The sequence below is a fragment of the Haemorhous mexicanus genome, chromosome 7 (genome assembly GCF_027477595.1).
Source record: "Haemorhous mexicanus isolate bHaeMex1 chromosome 7, bHaeMex1.pri, whole genome shotgun sequence".
Taxonomy (NCBI): domain Eukaryota; kingdom Metazoa; phylum Chordata; class Aves; order Passeriformes; family Fringillidae; genus Haemorhous; species Haemorhous mexicanus.
Window position 1 is genome coordinate 19,663,895 of NC_082347.1, and position 19,625 is coordinate 19,683,519.

General features: G+C 38.0%; 1 protein-coding gene across 4 annotated transcripts in view; it reads left to right on the top strand.

Annotated features, from left to right (window-relative positions):
• The window catches only part of DLG5 (discs large MAGUK scaffold protein 5), a 98,295-nt gene that overhangs the window by 43,502 nt on the left and 35,168 nt on the right, over positions 1–19,625 (top strand). For all 4 annotated transcript variants that reach the window (XM_059851293.1, XM_059851290.1, XM_059851291.1 and 1 more), the window contains 5 exons: positions 3,996–4,161; positions 9,443–9,586; positions 11,089–11,272; positions 14,542–14,801; positions 15,919–16,231. In XM_059851293.1, coding sequence (XP_059707276.1) covers positions 3,996–4,161; positions 9,443–9,586; positions 11,089–11,272; positions 14,542–14,801; positions 15,919–16,231 — 1,067 coding nt within the window. The remainder of the gene's footprint in view (positions 1–3,995; positions 4,162–9,442; positions 9,587–11,088; positions 11,273–14,541; positions 14,802–15,918; positions 16,232–19,625) is intronic.

A 19,625-nucleotide genomic window follows, 5' to 3' on the forward strand; every position in this document is an offset into this window, starting at 1 on the left:
AGTATTTTTAGTACTTTCTGTCATGATTTACAAGACCATGAAGAAATAATACTCTGAATATCTCTGTTCATTTTCTTTTTTATGAAAGAAAACAATGGAAAAGGCTTGACTGTACAATTAGTAGTCTCCTGTTTATTTTCAAGCAGGAAGGAGCACAAATTTATGAGTTTGAGAAAAATCATTGTAAAATTAAGGCATTCTGTTAGCTTGTGACAGATTGCTTTCTGAATTAGTTGAATCTGTTGTACAAGTTTATTTCTCAAAGATTAAGGAGTTTATAATAAACTCAATATATGTTGACATTATTTCTCAAAATTGGCTGTTTATGCATTGGTACCCATTTTCTTATCTCAACATACTCATTTGGCATTGTGGTTAACTTTGGTCAGGTTAAGTTTTTCAGCCCTGTTTCTGTTAAAATGTTCTATTATTCTTCAAAAAAAATGCTACCCGTTCCCCACATATGAAGTTAACTTCTTAAGCAGTAGTTTCTGTGTGGATGTTTTATCTCTTCAGTCATTGTTGATTGGAGTAATCATCGGGAGTTATATTCAGTACAGTGCTGCAGTAATGGATCTTTGTGGTTTCTGTCAAGTCCTGCATTTGGGCTATTATAGGGAAGATACAATTGCTCCAGATTCTGTTTTTGAGGCTTTTCTTTTATACAACCTGTGATGGAAATCCTGCAAAACCTCACTTTGGATGAAGTCAGTGCACACTCAAGACACAGACTGTACTGCCTTGTGGGTAAAGTGGGTTCTCTCCACAGCACCCATCCCTGCTGTCAGCTGCTCCAGGACTTGGTGAGTGGTGCTCACCTGGAGACTGGCCAGGGAGCGACTTCCAGGCAGTCGAGTCCTCAGCACCCAAGTGCAGCTTGTGTCAGGAATGAGTTGTGAGGCTTATGGAAGCAGATGAATGAGTTACACTTGGCAGGACATGCAGTAAATGTCTTTTCAGAAATCCAGGTTGTCTGAGAAAGGAGGTGAGTTACTGAAAGGTGGCATAATTTGTATAATGGAGATTTAGCTTCAGGCTTTTGCATTTTAAGGTCCATGTGACGGGTTGAAGTACAAAAAGGAAGTACTTCTGTGTAAAATATGCAGTCAGATGGAAAAAGAATATGAAGCTGGAAGCACAGGTCACTTTCCTTCTGCTGCATCAAGATGTCAGATGCAATAAAAGGATTTTAGCATTGAGCTCTAAAAGCTCCTTTAAAAGAAACCAAGACTAGAATTTTTCTGGTGAAAAAGGATTTTACTGAATGTGTGTGCCTATTTTTTAAGCATTCAGAAATCTGATTTAAGCTTTATAAGACCTTTTGTACAACTATTGAAAATGGAAGCCTGTCAGGAAATGAAGAAGAGGTAAATTTTCTTCAAAGGATCAGAGTGGGAAGAACTGCATTATATTGATCTGTGTTTTTACAGCCCTTAAGAGGTGTACACATCTTGTGGCTGATATTTTGTGTCAGAAATATCATTGCATTAGAGATGAAAGTATCTGTTGATGTACTTGTAAAAATTGACAAGTTAATGAAAAATAACCCCTTTTGGTACTAAGACAAATGGTTTCAAAATTAAGAAAAAAGCTTATTTCCTAAGGCTAATTAGCCCATCTTTATTTAAAGCGGACTTTTCTTTCTTGGCACAGTTTTGTGACTGTGCACAAATGTTCTTGCCTGAAGATTGTCACTTGGATGCTGTTAAAGCTGTCAGGGGAGGCTGAGGAGCAGAGGCAGACCTCTGGCCTGCTTTTATTGTGCTTAAAGATCCCCATGGTAGCCGTTGGGTGCCTGCCTAGGTCTTGTGTAGCAGACATTGTCCATGGGACTGCTGCTGGGTTAGCAGTGATAGTAGTGATGGACATTGTTCCTCCAGTGCCCTTTCCTCCCTGGAAAGCACAGCAGCCTTCCTGATTCATTTCCTCCTTCCTCTTGACCTCTTGCATCCTGTTCATCTGTTTTGCTTGCAAACGGCCCCAGGATTACATAGGCTTTTGAACCTCTCAGTAAGGATGAGAAGGGGATTTTTTCCATGTTACACATCCTCTGATGTGTCAGCTCAAGTGAAATGATGTGCAGGTCATTGCTGAATTTATCTAAGACCACACAGCTTCTCAGTACCTGAATTTGATTTGTCTGCCTTTACCTTTTAGTTCGTTTATGAAATTCCTTTTTCATTGATGTGTCCAAACTCTTTCAAATGAGTACATGTTCTGACTTTTTGTATCTACTTAGTTATTTCCGTCTTTTATTCTCTATATCCCCTGTATCATGTGTGTTATTACTGGTTTCTTGCCATAAAAATATGTGGAATATTTCTCGTCTAAAAGAAAGGATAACTTAACTTTGGAAGTGAGAAATCCTTAGTCGTTATGGATGAAGGGGCTTTGTCTGGATGCAGGAGTGAAACAAAGTAGTAAGAAAAGCAGCCTGCATTGAGAATTCTTCAGAGTGATGTGAGTTTGTTTTTTTCCAGAATGCACCTTCTTTCTGCTATTTTTTATTTCTTCAGTTTGCTATTAGTGTTTTTGCATACATTATTATGCAATAGTTAGATTAAAAAGAACAGCCTCTGCTCATAAATTCTCATTACAGTAGCAGCTAGAAGGTCTAACAGCAGGGATACTGTTATTGTAGATGCTGTACATATGATAGTCCTGACACTGCAGTTATTTTGGTGTGAGAACTTCCAAGCACAGGTAATTTTGCTGAAAAGCTGGAGGGGGTTTTTACATTCTGCAATACCTTAATGAACTGGGTTTGGGGATAAAAAGCTACATTCATTTGCATTTGATCCAGTGAAATAATTTTGAGTTTCTTTCTTTGAAAAGACAATGAGTGGAGAGCATTGTTTTTCTATTCTGTTGTTGCTTAATTAACTAAAAAAAGGCCTAATAAAGGTACATCCTGACAAGTTAATACGTATGTCAGCAACTTGTTTCAGTTGTATAATTTTGCAAACTATTTCTAAAATTTCTCTTTTGGGTAAAAAATAATCACCTGTATATGTTTAAGCCTTTAACTTTGACATCTGTGACCTGTATATTTTGAGTCTGCTCTCGTGTGTCTGAGAGACACATGAGCAAAACTACATCTACAACTTAATTTAAATGACCAGAACTAAAATTAGAGTTGATTTACTTGTCAGCAGTTAGGAAGTGATATACCAGAGTCACTTCTCTTGGGAAGGAAACAACCTTGTACTCTCACAGTTGTCTGAGAGGACAGTAGCCATCATTGTTCAGCTCTGATATTAGCAAAGCTGAGAATTAAAAAGTCCCACAAAACACTTTAAAGTATGACTGCCCCTTAGAGAAGTTTGATGTGTAGTCCAGTTGCAGTGATTGTAATGTGCTTGTGTTAGCCAGTGTTGGTAAATATGAAGCCCAGTTTTCATGATTTGTTGTTCAGTGAAATCCTTAACATCACATACTAGACTGAGAAATTGTGAACTATGAAAGCATAGAATTGCATTATAAGTAAATGTTTTCTGTAGCTCATGGCAGAATGGTATTTCTGTGCTGCTAGAAAAAGAGGAGAAGAGCCCCTGTGCTGTAGCAGTTTCTTTGCTATCTCTGAAATAAGTTGACGTGGGTGAATTTTACTGTTGTTGGGTTTTTTTTTTAAAGGATAGGCATTGTTCTTTATTTCAAGTAGCTTGACTTCTGTCAGTATGTCAGTTTCTGAGGTCTGCAATTGTTACTGCTAACTTGCCTTGCCTTTTAAGCTGCTTGTAAGTTCCAGAGTAAGCAAGGAACCTACCCATGCAAACTGAACTCACAACACAGGGCCTTTCTGCTAGCAAAGGATCTGACTGGAGTTGTTCTTCTTTCAACTCACTGATAAGAACTTACACGAATTGCTTCATTTTTGGACAGGGTTCTGCAGACAGAAATACAGGATTTTTTAGCATTAATATTCACTTCTTCAGTGAAGTTGTATTGTTCTTTTGAGGCATTTGCTCACTGCCAGGTATTTCTCTCTTCATCAGGTACGACTGGTAAAGCATCATCTCCACCACCTGTGATAGACACAAGACAAATGAGTGAGAAGCTGGAGACTATTTTATATCAGCTCCGTCAGGTGACTCGAGAGAGGGACGAGCTGCGCAAGCAACTTGCACTTTCATCTCCTGGCTCAACCTTCGATGACTGCAGGTAAACAGGAAGGAAATGGAGCATTTTCATTTAGGCTTTAGTAGTGTTTTCAAGTGCCTTGACACCTGCTTGTCTGGAAAGCATTAACTTGAATCGCGAATCACAGATGTTCTGAGTTGGGAGGGACCCTCAGGAATCATCGAGTCCCAACTCTTCAGTGAATGGCCCATACAGGGACTCAACCAACAACCTTGGTGTTGACTCTGTACACTGACCAACTGAGTCAGTCTCAGTGGCTTTAATCATCTAATGTTTTAACTTGATGGCCTCACAAATTAATGTATACATGTTGCTTATATCCTACTTGCATCCTGGTGAAGTGGCTACGTCCATGTTTCAGAGCTTCCTGTTGAGTGCCTATCCCACTTTGTCCAGCAATTTTTCTGTGGGACTGAGGGGAGAAGGTTTCATCTCTGTGTTGAGAAGAGGAAGCAAAGAAGTTGCTTAGGCTTCATGGGCTTTGTGAAGAAGAGAAGAGAAAGAGGACAGTGGATGAAGTATTTGGTGTTTAGAAAACAAGAGTGAAGAAAGCGAAATAGCTCAGAATACTTGGCTGGAGAACAGAAATGAGGAGAGGAAAAAAAAATCCAAGCTATTCCTATATTTCTGCAAAGAGAGAGTTTTGGATTTCTGCTGAGTGGAGTAAGTGTTGTTTAGAAGATCAGCTTTCTGGTATACGTATGTAGGGGAACTTGAAGCAGAAATAGGTTGAGAATAAGGAATTCTCCTCCATTGAACATGCTTTTTAAGTCATTTAACAGCCAGCAGGCTTGTCAAGCTCATTCTGATTTGGGGCCTGACATGTTATGAGGAAGACAGTAGTCGAAGTATGAGTTAATTATGAGTAAAGGTTGTATTGGGTAGGCAATAAAATTAGTTTATTTAGAAGAGTTAAGGATCTGCTAATGTTTAAATGTGTCTGGGTACACTGAGCACTTTTTGCCTATACATGTATAGAGCCTTAGAAAAAAAAAGTGTATGTCGCTGAATCTGAAATAAGAGCAAAGAACAGATTTTCTGGGAGGTGTTGCCATCATGTGTAACTTTTCTGTACTTTAATGTTGTTGTTGCTTGTTACTTAATCAGCTGTGTCTGTATGTGGTCAGGTGGTTAATTAGATTTTTTGTCTCTGTGAGAAGGTTAAGCTTTGAACCAGCGAACTGGCATTGAGAGAATCTGGAGGTTTTATAAACTCGGTAGCTTCTCATCTTAATGCCCCCTTCCTCCCTCCTTAAGTTCTGAGGCCTCCTTCAAGAGCATCATGTTCTTTGTAACCATCTCAAAGCATTGTGGGGATGAGAAAGGAAAAGATTGTCAAATGTCAACATCTTCTGCTCAGCTTCCAGTTAGTTAAATAGAAGGATTTCTTCTTTGAAGTTACTAGAGCTTAGGCATAGAGGATTTTATAGCTCCCAATAATCTTCTGCATAATCCAGGATGCTATTAATAAAGTTCTGATGAGCTGTCTTCTAGCCTGCCCTAGTTTTCTCTTTCTCAAATCAATCCTTTACTTTCAGTGTAGGATTTGTATTTTGTAGAAAACATGAACGTTTACAGCTTCCAGAACAACCCATCACAGTTAACCTTGTATTTGGGCAGTACGTATTAGATGGAGAATGCTGGCTCCCAAACAATACAATATTTCAAAAGTGGGAAGTGAATGAAGATTATTATTGACATACTTTTTCTTCACTGTAAAAGCAACTACTGCTCCCGTCTGCATGTACATTTCTGTTTTTTGAAATCTTACTGGCATTTGTTTTACTTTTTGAATTCTTTCCTTTTATAACACTAATCTTCATCCCTCCAGGAGTCAAAGCCCAGACTTGGTAAACTGTTAATACTGAAGTGTGAAAGCTGAGAGGTGATGATGTGGGTGGTGACTTTTACTACCCAGGCTGTGTGTGCTGCTGTAACTATGGCTGTACCAAACACAGGTGGTGCGGAGGCAGACCTTGGCACGTCACCTTGGATGCTTCACAATAGCTCACAGCACATTTGCAGTCTGGACTGTGCTGGCTGAGAAGGTTGCAAAACAGAGAGCTGTTTTCCAAAGCAAATGTTGACTAAGTCTAGAGCAGTGGCAGAGGTGCCACAGCAGTGGATTGTGATGTGCTGAATCAGATCAGCATGTGCCGTCCTGCTGGACAGGAGTAGGATTGCTCATGCTGTGCCTGTGGATTGACAGTGACTGTATGTGTGCGGGAGATTAGGTGAAGATTTGACCAAGTGATTTAGCATGCTCAAGTTGCACTTTATGGACTTAAACCTGCTCTTATTACTTTCGTAATAGTAACAGTAGAAGAGAACCACCACACAAATAAACTCCCTGAAAATTGTATTTCATAAGAGACTGTTTGTGTGTAATCTATAATTGCTGTTGCAATTAGAATAGTAAATGATAACTCCTTAGAAGGTGTTAGGTAGGATTGCCCACAAAATTGGACCTGTGGTTGGCTTTAGCTTTTATGTGAGCATCAGATATATGTAAATGTCAGTCTCACTGTGGCCTTATTTTATGGCCAGGGTAATTCCGCTATAGCATGAAGGATTTTTAAAGTTCTTGTACAAATATCAGAAAAAACAGTTGGGCCTTTGACACTAGCATTTTAAATTTTGTTAATGTTTGAACAAGTGCTTCCAAAGTAGTAACTGATACTTCTCCTTTATTGAAATTGTAACTTCTAGTATTTTCTGGGGCATTTTAGCATAAAACTTTGGTGGTCTTGCTTAAACAAGAGTCAGCCACTACATGCAGTTGAATGGATTGTTTTCTTGCAACAGTTTTGATTTTTGACTTCTGACCAATATTCCTTCTTCTTATTCCTGTTTTTCTTGCTGAGACATAAAGCGTTGGAACAGCAGTGTGGAACATATGGCCTAAGATCTCCATGTGGTTTTTATTTCATGTATATGAGGTAGAATGCAGAATGTTATTGGTGGCATTGTTGGTCCTTCCTCACTGTGTAGGTTGGCTAACTTGTGTAGTTACCTTCTTGGTCTCCATATGTTTATAGGTGGCTTGTTAGGTTTTTAATGTTAGTTGGTTGGTTTTGGTTGTGTATTTTTGTTTGTGTGTTTGGTTGGTTTTTTAGAATAACGTCAGTGTTACTTCAGCAACATATGAAACACGCATGATGCATGTTCGACTTGGAGAACAAGTTTCACCATAGCGTTCAGGCTGGCCTAATAGTTTAATATGAACATCTGTTAATAAGGCACAGTAAGCTTCATGTCCCAGCTGAGAGTTAAACTGTACTCCAATTAATGCTGTCATTTAAGACTGTGGTGGACAGATGGTGTCTACTTTGAATAATTTCACCCTGAGGTCTAATTTAAATCAATAACTTGGATTTGATGATTCTGTCAATGGTGTAGACATTTCAAATCAAGTTTAAGTTATGCTAACTATGTCTGCATTTTAAAAGAATAACCCTTCACTAGTTTCAGTGATATCTATAATACTGTGTGAGCAACATACTGCTTTTGATACTCATCAAAAATGAATTTAAAAATACCATAAAAGACACCCCTGTAGGCAAGACTTGAACATTTGATTGCTTTATGTGATTTTGGTTTTTAATTGTTAGTAAAGTTTATTAATCAAGGAAGGAGGTTTTTTTTTTTTTCCCAGAAGCACTTCTCTACAGAAAGGAGAAAAGGAGGAATTACAATTGAAGGCCTCACTATTCAGCAACCCATGTGCAACTGAGTTGCCAAAAAGTACCTTATATCATACACACACCCCCAGAAAATCTGTGAACCAGATGTGGCTGGCATTTCTTTAAGTTTTGGTTTTTGATTATTATTTTTCTAACGGCTGTTACCACTTCAGTAGTGCAAAACCATTTTCATTTTGATTCAATTGCCAGCTTCATTTCAGTTCCAGAATCCATGTTGCTGTTTTTTGTATGAGGCAAGGAAAATTCTGATTGCTTTTCAGGCTGTGCTTACAGAGAAGCCAGTTTGAGGAGTCTGAGGTTTGAGGGAGGAAGAGTGATCTGTGCAGCAATGGAGCAAATCTGATATGAGAACAAGCAGAGTTGAGTTAGAAAGCAATTGTTTTCTTTTAGAAGCATTAGTTTCCTCTTTTGATGGTTTGATTGTTTTTTTTTCCTCATTGCCTGTGGGGTTATAAGAGACTCAGGAGATGATACAGGGACAGATGTCAGCAGCTTCATTTTGAAACTAGAAAATTCAGTGGTGCGAAAAATCCTGTGACTGTACAGAGGAGGAACAATTCAATTCCGAGTCTCTTAGAGGCTTAGTGATACAAAGCAAGAATATATAATCCTGCTAATTTAGTTTCTAGCGTGATATACAAATCTAGTTAATTCTAATTTACAAAAAAAGGTATCATGTACAAGTACCATACATTCTGGACATAATCTATGCTGTCAATTGCTTGACCATGTAGATTGTTTTAGAAAATTGCTCTCCCAATCATCCAAAAGAAATTTGAGTAAAAAAATTATTTTGATGGATTTTGGCATTTATTTTGAAAAATGCTTGTTGGAGGTTATATTGTGTTGGAGATTTCTAATAACCCAAATTTTGTTCAAATAATTATCTTATAGAAATGTGATGTAGACTCTGACATGTTTTCCCATTATTTATAGTAGCCTAAAATACTATGGTAGCACACAAACAGGTGTGTAATTCAGCACAATGACTTGGTCAAACAGGTCAAACTCTGCCAGCACAGATGTCTATTTTTGATATTCCGTTGGAAGTCTTTGTCTCAAGTCTAACTATCCTTCCTAGGGAGTTAAAGACAAGGTCCTCTAGATGCTGCTTTTGAGAAGCTTTGCTTAGCCCAGGTTTCCATTCACACCCAGCTGACATTGGCAGCCTCTTCCAGCCCTGCCCTCACTGCAGGTCTGGGCTTTGTCACTGCCACTTGAATGTGGTGGCCCAGGAAAGCCAGGTGTGCTGTGATGGACTCGTTCTTTTATCGGTGGAAGTTCTCTTCTGTGCTGGTGTTGCTGCTAAGAAGAGAGGGACATGCAGGTTCAGTATTTTCGGCCACGTTAGTGATAATTAGACAGAATCATCCCATTATGAGATGTTACATCACAATATAAAATTATTCTAAGTTCAAGTCAATGACTTTTTCTTAGTGGCTGCATCTTAAAGGGAACTGGTCAGTGTTTAAATTAGTGCATATTATAGCCTAAGTATCAACAGTTGTATGATAGCACTTCTATTGGATAATAATTTCCCAGGCTTTCCATTCACTTTAGTTCCTGATATTTGACCCCATATTCTTTTTCTATGCTAGGCCTAGTCCAAAACCAAATCATGATTATGAAAGGCTGAAGATTCAGTGTATGAAGGCTATGTCAGACCTACAGTCTCTGCAGAACCAGCACACCAAGACACTGAAAAGGTGTGAAGAAGCAGCAAAAGAGGCAGATTTTTATCAGTAAGTATTAGTACAGCTGTACAAGGTAAGAGTTTACCAGTCTGTCCTAGATCAAATAGTATTAGAACGTGGTATTCAAGTAATTTTTTAATGCTGTTTTTCCACTAAAATTGCAAGATGGATGTTTGCATCAGATAAAACGTTTCTGGTCCATTTGAAATGATCAAGTATGGACTGCCTGTTTGACTTCTAGGAATTTGAGATACAAATCCCCACTGTGTTCAGGGGATCAAAAATGAATGCCTAATTACTGACTTGAAGTTGCAGTCTAACAGTTTTACTGTCAGGCTAGAGAACAGAATATAATCCAAGAGAATGGAATTTCTTACTCTCTTTTAATAGATTGTGATAGGTCTTGTGATGATCTGTGTAAGTTTTAACACAGGTTTAATTCAACTGTCATTTTCTCCTGCAGCAGTTGCTAAAACCCTGTCTTCTTTTTTAAAAAAAATTTGCCTTCTAAAGACTTTATAATTTGCACCGAAATCTGAATGACAGCAGATTAGTAATCTGCATGCCAAGATTACATATGCTTGATTGTGGGAATATAATTTGTGAAAATACCTTTTTTTTTTTAACAGGTTGTTCTAATTTTAAGGAAACTTTTTTAATGCTTTGGTCATTCTGTGCAGGGGACATTGGTGTTTTACTTCATAAGGAAGAAATGCAACATATCTTAGAACACAAATTTTTGTATATAAATACACATTTAAATATTTACCAGCAAGTATGAGAGCTTAAGTAGAATTGTTCTGTTTCAACAATAGAAATACATTTCAATATCCAAAACTTAATTTTTGATCTGTAGTAGTAAAATACCTTCAGTTGATTTATCTGCTCTTTTTCAGCATTGGTTTAATCTAATTTTAGGTTTATAGCTTGAATTTTAATCTGAATGATAGGCTTCTAATGTGGCTCTCAGTTGTTTAAGTGAGAGTGTATTTTTTTCAATAATTATAGGTGGCATAATGAACTTTGGAGGAAATTTTTATCTCGAGTGTAGTTGAAACATACATATTGTGGTTTTCTTGGTTGTGGAGATTTTTGATAGTTTGGTCCTTTTTTTTCATTTTTAAAACAGTAGCACACAAGGAGATTTTATCTCATTTCCGTCCATGTTTTGTTTAGCTGCTGCTCAGCTGAGGAGCTCAAGACAAAGTGGAAATGATTGGTGGGATAGTGGCTGTTATCTCAAGAATCATCATATTATGCTGTTTGTGTTTGTCTGCCTGCTTTTAATGGCTATGAAATGGCATTGACAGGTGGCATAAATCCATCGTCTCTTCTGATGAAGGATGCTGTGCATGTCTGTGTATTTTTTTTTCACACTTAAGCCCTTGTTGGTTTCTGGTTTTGTTCTTTTTCCTGGTGCGTGGAATACACAAAGAACTGAGTTAGTTTGACCTGCTTTCTTGGTAGGAAACTCATGCTTGAAATGAATTACTCCAGGACTTTGTCCTTGCAAGTTGGCCTCTAAGAGCACTTTTTGTGTGCCCTGACAGCACACTGCACAGTCGGCTGTTGAGCGACCAGTCCCAGCTGAAGGAGGACATGGATACCCTGAAGAGGAAGAACACACAGCTGGTGAGGGAACACAACCACCTGCAGCAGTCCTGTGAGGAGATGAAGAGGCTGCACGATGAGGATCAGAAGGAGATAACAGACCTGCGCAGCCAGCAGCAGCAGGTGAGCCACGGCCTGGAGTGCGTGTGCTGGAAGAGATCCTGGCTTCTTCCTTCCATGGGGAAATGGGAATGTGCAGCATTGCTGCCTTTAGTGTCTTACTGGGTCCCAAACAGCCTCCTTGCCTTGTACAGTATTGGGGAGACAAAGACATCTTGTTTCCTAATTGATTTTCTTTGTCTAGCTGGAAAAAAAAAAGGGAGTTTTTAAATGCAGAGATGAAAAAGTGTACGTGAAGATGGTATTTGCGTGATATTTTTTTGCAATGGGTAGAAAGGCATCAGAAATCTAACTTGAAGTTGCAAAGTGATTAAAAAGATGACTAAGGTATTTCCTAAGGTATTTTTATGGGACAGGGTTTACTTTAAACTTGCATGCAATGTTTGTTGTTGATTTTTTGGGAAGAATCACAAAAGGTTGATTCATGTTTTTGAACTTGAAACAAAAAGACAAAATTTTCAGGACTGGAAGAGTTGGACATTTCAGAATTTTGTATCACAGGTTGTCTCCAGGTCAGTGTTGTTTACGTATTCTGAAAACTTAAAAAAGAGTAATGCTAAGGAGCAGCTGGTTGTATCAGGTCCACTTCACCTAGGAAACAGTGTGTTCATTTGGTTAGAATTGTTACAGTAGCATGTAGAATGGTTAAACAGAGTATCTGGGTTCAGTGTGTGTAGGCTGATTCACGGGGCAAACTTGCAAGTCAAACATTAGGCTTCAGAAGCAAAATCTATGCAAGCCAAAATAATTATTTGCTAGGGCAGGAGGGGCAAAGGTCAAAGCAAGCTGGATGTGCTGAATGGTACTTTAGGAGGTGCTTGAAGATAGAACCAATCTTTAGTCCTCTTTGCACTTTCTTTTTATGCATTTTTCTAACACTGTCTTGTGAGTTCTGGTGTGAAACTATTTAGTGGCTTGGTTCAGAAGACAGCAGAAATTATTTACTGTGTCAGCCTGGGCAAATAGCATAATTAGTCTCTGCCTCAGTTTCCCAGTCTGCAAGGCAAGGATGCAAAACCTCTGAGACAAGGCTATTCTATTTTGCCATTCCATCCTGAAGCTTGGAATTATCTGGAATCACAGAAGGAGGCTGATGTATCATTGTCAGGATTGATTTAAAGAAATCCAGTCTTATGTCAACATCATGATTAAACCTTTAAAGAAAATGATGTATGTGACTCTTAGTGGGAAAATCATCTAACTCCATTTCTCAGCTTGTCAGAGTGATTCATGGTGTCTTGAAGGGGTGCCAAAAGTCTTATCTTGTCCCTGTAACTTCTCATATGAATTAGTCTAGCTCTCTGTTGATCCCTCTGATGCGTTGTTTCGTTGTCAGGCCATAACAAAATACATCTTGGTGGCCTCAGAGAGCACAAGCTTTTGATCAAATTACTCTTTGTGTGGGATTGTCATGGATTTGCTGTGTAGCAGCTGACCAGCTTAAGTTTCTGCTGCTCACATATGAAGTTTCATGTTGCTATGGCTGTGTTCCTTGGGCCAGCTGGGACTATTTACTTTCTTTCACTGGGATTTTGAATGGGAGATGTTTATTGCACTGGTGCAGCCATCGTCCTCTGGCAGGTCTATGTTAGCAAATTTATGCTGAATTCTATCAAATTTCTTGTGTATTAATTCTTCTTTAATTATTTAGTGTGTTTTCAACATATATGCTTTCCATATATGCTTTAGACAGTGAAAAGTGGTTTGTTTGAATTCCTAAATAATGTTCTCAAAGCTGTTCTTAAACTCATTTGGGAAGTAGTCTTCAGGAAAATGGCTTTCTTGAGTGGGTTTAAATCCAGGTATTTGCATTTTACCTATGCCTAGAGTTTACCGTGTGTTCAGCTTATCTGAAATGGTTCACTGAAGCATGCTGCCTAATCACATGTCCAGCTCTGTGCAGGTTGTGCTGCTGAATCCATTGAGGATTTGAATATGTATGGAAATAGCCCAAGTGCAGTCTTGTTCCAGGCCCGCTTTTGTATATCCTGGTTAAATAAAGAAGACCAGTGTCAGGCTGCAGAACTTTTGTCTCGGTTCTGTTATCTTGCCTGTGTAGCCAAGTGGTTTATTAACAGTGACAGTTGTTAGCCTTTACCTCTGGGCAGTGAAGAGTGGGCAGCCTCTTGCTCTCCCCTTCCCTTCTTGTCTGCAGGCATCCAGGTTCCTCTCTTTTCAGGAAGTGGTCCTTATTCAAATAGAAGACACAAAAGATGAGGAGCCACTTAGTGCAGGATAGCTGCTGCATGTTGGGTTTCAAAGCTTTACAGTGCTCAAATTTTCTTCAGTCTTCCTTCTAGTTCTTTAATACTTTTTTTATTTTCAGATAGTTAGGGACATACCTCTGCAGGCTAATGTTAGTATTATGTAATTCCTGGCACCTCTCTATATGGAGCATTCCTGTTTCTTCCCACTGGTCCATCAGGGCCAGATTTCAATCTGAAAGACAAAACCAGAAAAAAGGAGAAGAAAAAAAACCAACAACAACAACAACCAAAAAAAGGCTTACTGCTTTATTTCAGGCATATTTTTTGCCTTTTGAGAGTAAACAAGGACTAGATTTGCTGACACTCATTAGGACTTTCTTATACGGTTGCTGGTCATGTATCATCAGTTTTGCAATTTACAGCAAGATTCCTGCGTTGGTGTAAATTAAATTAAAACTAAGATTCAGGTCAGGCTTTATTCATGTTTAAATGGATTTTTCTCTTCCTGTTCATCTTTTATGTATGCTTTTTGAAACACAAACCTCTGTGGGAAATTCTCAGATGAAATATTGTATGAATATTAAATAACGTGCCCGAGTGTATAACATATTTTGGGTAGATTTTATTTTCATTACACTTTTAATTATTTAAATCATTCAGAGGGTACAAGCAGCCTATCATGAATGCCACCTGGTGGGCATCTCTTAAATTACCACTATGATCTTGGTGATCAAGTAGTGATTGCCTCTTGTTAAAACTACAAGCATTTCAAAAATAACATGGGTTTAATAGGTGTTCATAACAGTTGCCATAAGAGAGATATTTTCATACACTTGTGCTCTTGTGATAAAGCAGACTTTTAACTCAACAGAAAGCAGATGTAATAATGCTTAGAGTGGCACTTAAAAGAAGCTCAGTCTTTCCTTAGTCATTAAAAAAATTATTACTGAAATTGGTCTATACATTTTTGTTCTAATTTTGTTTCTTATGTACATATTTAAAATCAAATTTCTTGAACTGATTAACAGTAAAGGTTATTGATGGAGTTGCTGGCATTTTTTTAAGGTTATGAAGCAAAATGGATCATCAGAGATACTAAATAAACTTTATGATACGGCCATGGACAAGCTGGAGGGAGTGAAGAAGGACTACGACGCCCTGAGGAAACGATACAACGAGAAGATCGCGAGCCACAACACGGATCTGAGCCGCCTGGAACAGGCTGAGGAGGAGAACAGACGTCTGCAGAAACAGATTGACATGCTCATGAAGCAAAGGGACACAGCAATTCATTTCCAGCAGCAATATTCATCCTCTCTGAGGAGGTATAACCGAATTTTCATACCTTTGACTTACCAGTGTTAATGTAGCATCTTACTTCCCTTGTGCTAGAATCACAAATACCTTTCTAATAATTTTTCTAAAATTTTCCTCTAGTGTATGTAATCTTGCTGTAATGAGTAAGCACGTGTATTTATATAAATTTTAAGGAAGGTTCTAGAATGTGTGATGGAGATACTAATTTGGAGAAGTTTTCCTAAGAAAATGGTTTTCCATTTACAGTTTTGGAATTGTATGAGGAATTTTAACCATTGTTTAGCTTGTGTGAGAAAGGGATACTCTGCTTTTCAACCTATGTTTATTTTTAGTTGTAGATACAGGAGTCAAATATAACCGAAATTTTGTTAAACCTCAGGCTGTGTTCCAAACAAATTCTTTAACTCGTGGCAAGCCTGTGTATATATCTCCTTATTTAAATACTAAAAGCAAATCAGTAAGGGAATATAATTTCTACAGGAGTTTTGCAAATGAAGATCATCTCAAGCCTAAGTTAACTTTTCATGGTATTAGAGTTGCAGACTGTGGGGGGCTATGAGACAGGGTTTTGGGGAGGCAACAGAGATCTCTGGCTTCAGGTGTTTGGGAGTCTTGCTTCACTGAGAAGGTGCTGCTATGAGCAGCACACATGTTAAAATAGAAGGGCACAGACACTCATAGCATACTTTACCCCCTCTCTGCTCCTTGATACCAAGCCTACATAGTTAACCACATGGGGTAGGAAGGATCAGCAAACAGAAGGAGTGCAGAGAGCATCCATGGGTGTGTTAAGAATGGTTTCATTGACTTTTAAGGGGTGATACACAACTCCCACAGACCAAAGTCTGTGGGAGTTGTGTATCAACCCTTAAAAAATGGTTTTCTCCGCATTCGTAAATGGTTCCTTTTAATTGTTATGGTTCAGTCCTAAAGAGGTTCTGTAATATTCCTTAAGGTTCACTAACATTCCTAAAGCAGTGGTTATTTTGCAGCACAGAAAAAACATTTTCTAACAGGTCCTCTGTGGTTATATTTTATCCATGGATACATGTGGTTACCCAGCCAAATCCTTAATGTATGAAAATGAGTAACAAGTGTCTTACTGGTGTTTCTGCTTGTTTTCAGGTTTGAATCAGTACAGCAGGAACTAAGCAACGCCACAGCACAGAACAAAGAGTTGCAGAGAGAGATGGAGCGATTACAGTCAGAGGTGACAAGGTTCAAAACAATGCAGCTGAAGGCAGCCAAGGATGCAGAAAAATACAAGGAAGAGAGGGATTCGGTTTTCAATGAGTACCGCCTCATAATGAGTGAGAGAGATCAAGTAATCAAAGAGGTAGATAAGCTGCAAACAGAACTGGAGCTTGCAGAGTCCAAGCTGAAGAACACTTCTTCTGAGAAACGAGTGGCCAGTGAAGAGATGGAAGCTCTGAGACAGGTACTAAGATATTGTTTTAGTGGGGAAGGGAAATGAGTGTATGCTGTTGATGCTGGAATCAGGAATGTATAACTGATTAATGGAAAGTAGGAATCCACTGCAAAGAGGAAATTGTGTGCCTTTTTACTGTCAATTTCCATGTTTGAACAGAGTACCTGCCAGTTGAAATTTGCTATACACTTGACTTAGTTCTGTCCTGCATATTATAAATCCTTTCCTTTCCTGTGTTAGTCTTTTATATCTTAAGTAATGCTATATAATAATATAGCTCTAAATATCCATTATTTTAAACTTTTAACCTCTACAGGAACCACTGGATGCTATCTGCTGTGGCTTAAGACAGTACATGATCGAGTCATCTCAAATACTTATGCAAAGCCTGTGCTGACTTGCATGTTCTTACTCATTTGCCCTTCTACTGCCTCTGAGTTCAAGGGGATATTTTGAAGATTTCTTCTTTAGAATTTAGGCATGCCTTTAAGTGTGTAAAACCAGAACTTTCCAATCTGTTCTTGAAATGCTTATATCACAGCCATGTCAAAATGAAGCTGTTATGATTTGCAGAACACAGTTTACTGCTCAGTTTCATTTCTGCTGACATGCATTCACTTTACTATTTGGTTTACAAATACTTAATTCAGCATGAAATAGATACAAGCAAATGTATTCCATTGCCTGTAAATCTTATTTTACTCTTTTCACAGCATTACATCTGAACAAAATATTCTTTAAAAAAATTAAAGGTGGGGCTTTCTTTTAAATAAATAACACGATTTTTTGAGGAACATAATTGAACTGTGACATGTAGCATCAGAGCTTCTAAGTATGACTAAATTCTGGTTTTAAGAAGTCATATTTTCCAGCCCTGCATATTTGTCAGCTCAGTAATTCAGCTCCTCAGTGAGTGAGGTTTTAATATGTTTCATACCTCTTCTACTTTCATCAAAGCATTTAAGCCAATCAAAACATCTATTGATTTCAGTGGGATCAGGGTAGGTTAGGGATACTCATGGAAATCACCACAATTAGTTGTTCTGTTCCAATTAGTTGTATCTGTCATTGTGGCACTATGAGTAATTTGCCAAAGTGCCTTAAGGGATAGGGAATTAAAATTTTAAATACATTGACTTAAAGGGGTGTTTGAACAAGAATCAGCAAGAGCTTAGGACTGGGGAGCATGATGCTGGCAAGGCAGACACGTGCTTTTTTTCACTCCCAGAACTGGCCCTTCAGAAATCAGAAATAACTGCTACTGTAATATTCTGAAAGGTGTGAAATAGCCATACTTGAGTTGTCTTTTTGTTTCCATTTTTCTTTCCTGTAGCTATGACTCTTCTCAGGAAAATGTTTGAAATATTAAAAAAGTGTATCAATCAGTGCATCGATTAAATTGAAATAGTATCCTGAAATATGTCCCCTGTAAGTGGGCTTACCCTCTCAGTGCATAGTTGTTCTGGTGCTCTTTGAAAAGGCAACTTAGTAGTTTTCACTTTTCTTGTGATATATGGCACTTCTAAGTGCTCTATAATGTAGGGCTCTTTGATTGTTTAAAACAGCACAGGAACTCATTTAGATAATTTTAAATGTAGTTTCTTCCCTGAAGCTTGAGTTTTCTAGTGCATCTTTGGTGTCCTAGAGAAATTGTAAAGCAGCTGAAATGGAGAAGAGATTCATTTTATTTTGTTTTTTAAGCATTATATCTGAGCAGCTACTGCTGAGGTCACACAGTTAATTTCCAAGTTAGACATGTAAGCTTTTATTAGTCACACATGCCCAAACTTATTGGTTTAATGGACATCTAAAATGTACTAATTTAGTATTTAGTAAATTATAGAAGAAATCTCGTTATTTTTCAGGTCTCATGAACTCACTTAATCAAAGCCAGGGATTGGATGTTAGAGATTTCCCCCTCTCTTTTCTCCAATGGTGTTTTTTTGTTTAGCATAATCTTTTACTCTGCCAAATACTTAGAATGGTATGTTTCATTTCAGTGATAGTAGGTTTTCCCCTCAGTTTAACAGATCTGTTATAGTTTGTCCTTATGTTGTATTCAGATGTGAGAACTTCCTTAAAGCATAAAAATAATTCACAAATTCAGAATAATTCAACTCAAACTGCTCTACTGTTATCAAACAGAAGCTGTTCTAGTCAGTGCCAAATGGTGCATTCCCCTGTGCTGTGTAGTGATAATTTTGTGCAAATGTCCTGGAAAAAGACAGAGGTGAAATTTTATCACTGATCACCAGAGGCAATGGCTGCTCCTATTCAGATGGTTTATATTGAGCATGCTGAATTCAACTGTGGTAATGTGTGTTTTTCCCAAACACTTTAAAGGACTGTAAATTCTTGTTTAGTGAAGGTCTTGCTGAGAGCTCTCCCTCAGCCTTGGTGAACTTTCATCTCAGCTGCTTGTGGAACAAGACTTAATATTATTGTTTAAGTTTTATGCACACATTTGAATGCACATTTTATACAATCTGTAGTTAAACTGTGCAAAATGCTGGTTTCCGTACTAAAACTAGCCTGCAACAGCAGACAGTCTAGGGATTTTTCTCTCTTCAGAGTTACTGAGCAAGGAAGGTTGTACTGGTGTTGAAAGCACTTGAGCATTATGTTGGTAATTGAGATTCACCTGCAGAGTGAGTCATTAATTCAGTGCTCATCTGCTACTCTACAGCAGCAATGGCACTCATAATGTCATTGTTAAAAGTCTGACTAGCCTTATTTAGATGCACATTTAAAAAACAATTGTGTTAGTACAGCAAAATGCAATTGTCAACTATGCTTTAAATATTCAGTTTTGTTTTTTGCAAACTGTAGAAGTAAATAAAATGAAAATCAGTTTATGACATGATGTCTTTTTATCCTTAAGCACTTCAACTGTTTCTTTCTTTTGCTTTTGAGATGCCAGTTGTCTCTGGTGAACTTTTAGCAATCAAAATGCCAGTAGTTTCCAGCTAGGAGTGCCTATGTGTAGGAGGACTTCTTTGTAGCCATTGACTGAATACTTCTAGAGACCTGAGCCATCTGAAAATGTAGTGGCAAGAAATTGGATTCTTTCAATGACCCATTCTTCTAATGGGAAGTCTAAGTTAAATAATTTTAGAAGGGCAGAATTCTAGAACATTTCTACATTTGCCTTATCTTTTTTATTACAATGCAGTCGAATTCCACACTTAAGATGTGCTGTCATTCCACTTTATAGAATATTGTAGTTTTATCTTCAGCCTTCTGTAGCACATTGCTATCTTAATGGCATATAACTTGAATGTTCCATGAAAATTTATAGAGAAGCTGTAAGATGCTTATGTAGCTAAGTTGTCCAAATTATTTCAGTCCTGTAAAACTGAAGGAGTTGTTTAAAAATATTGGTGCTATCTTCTTACCCTTTGAT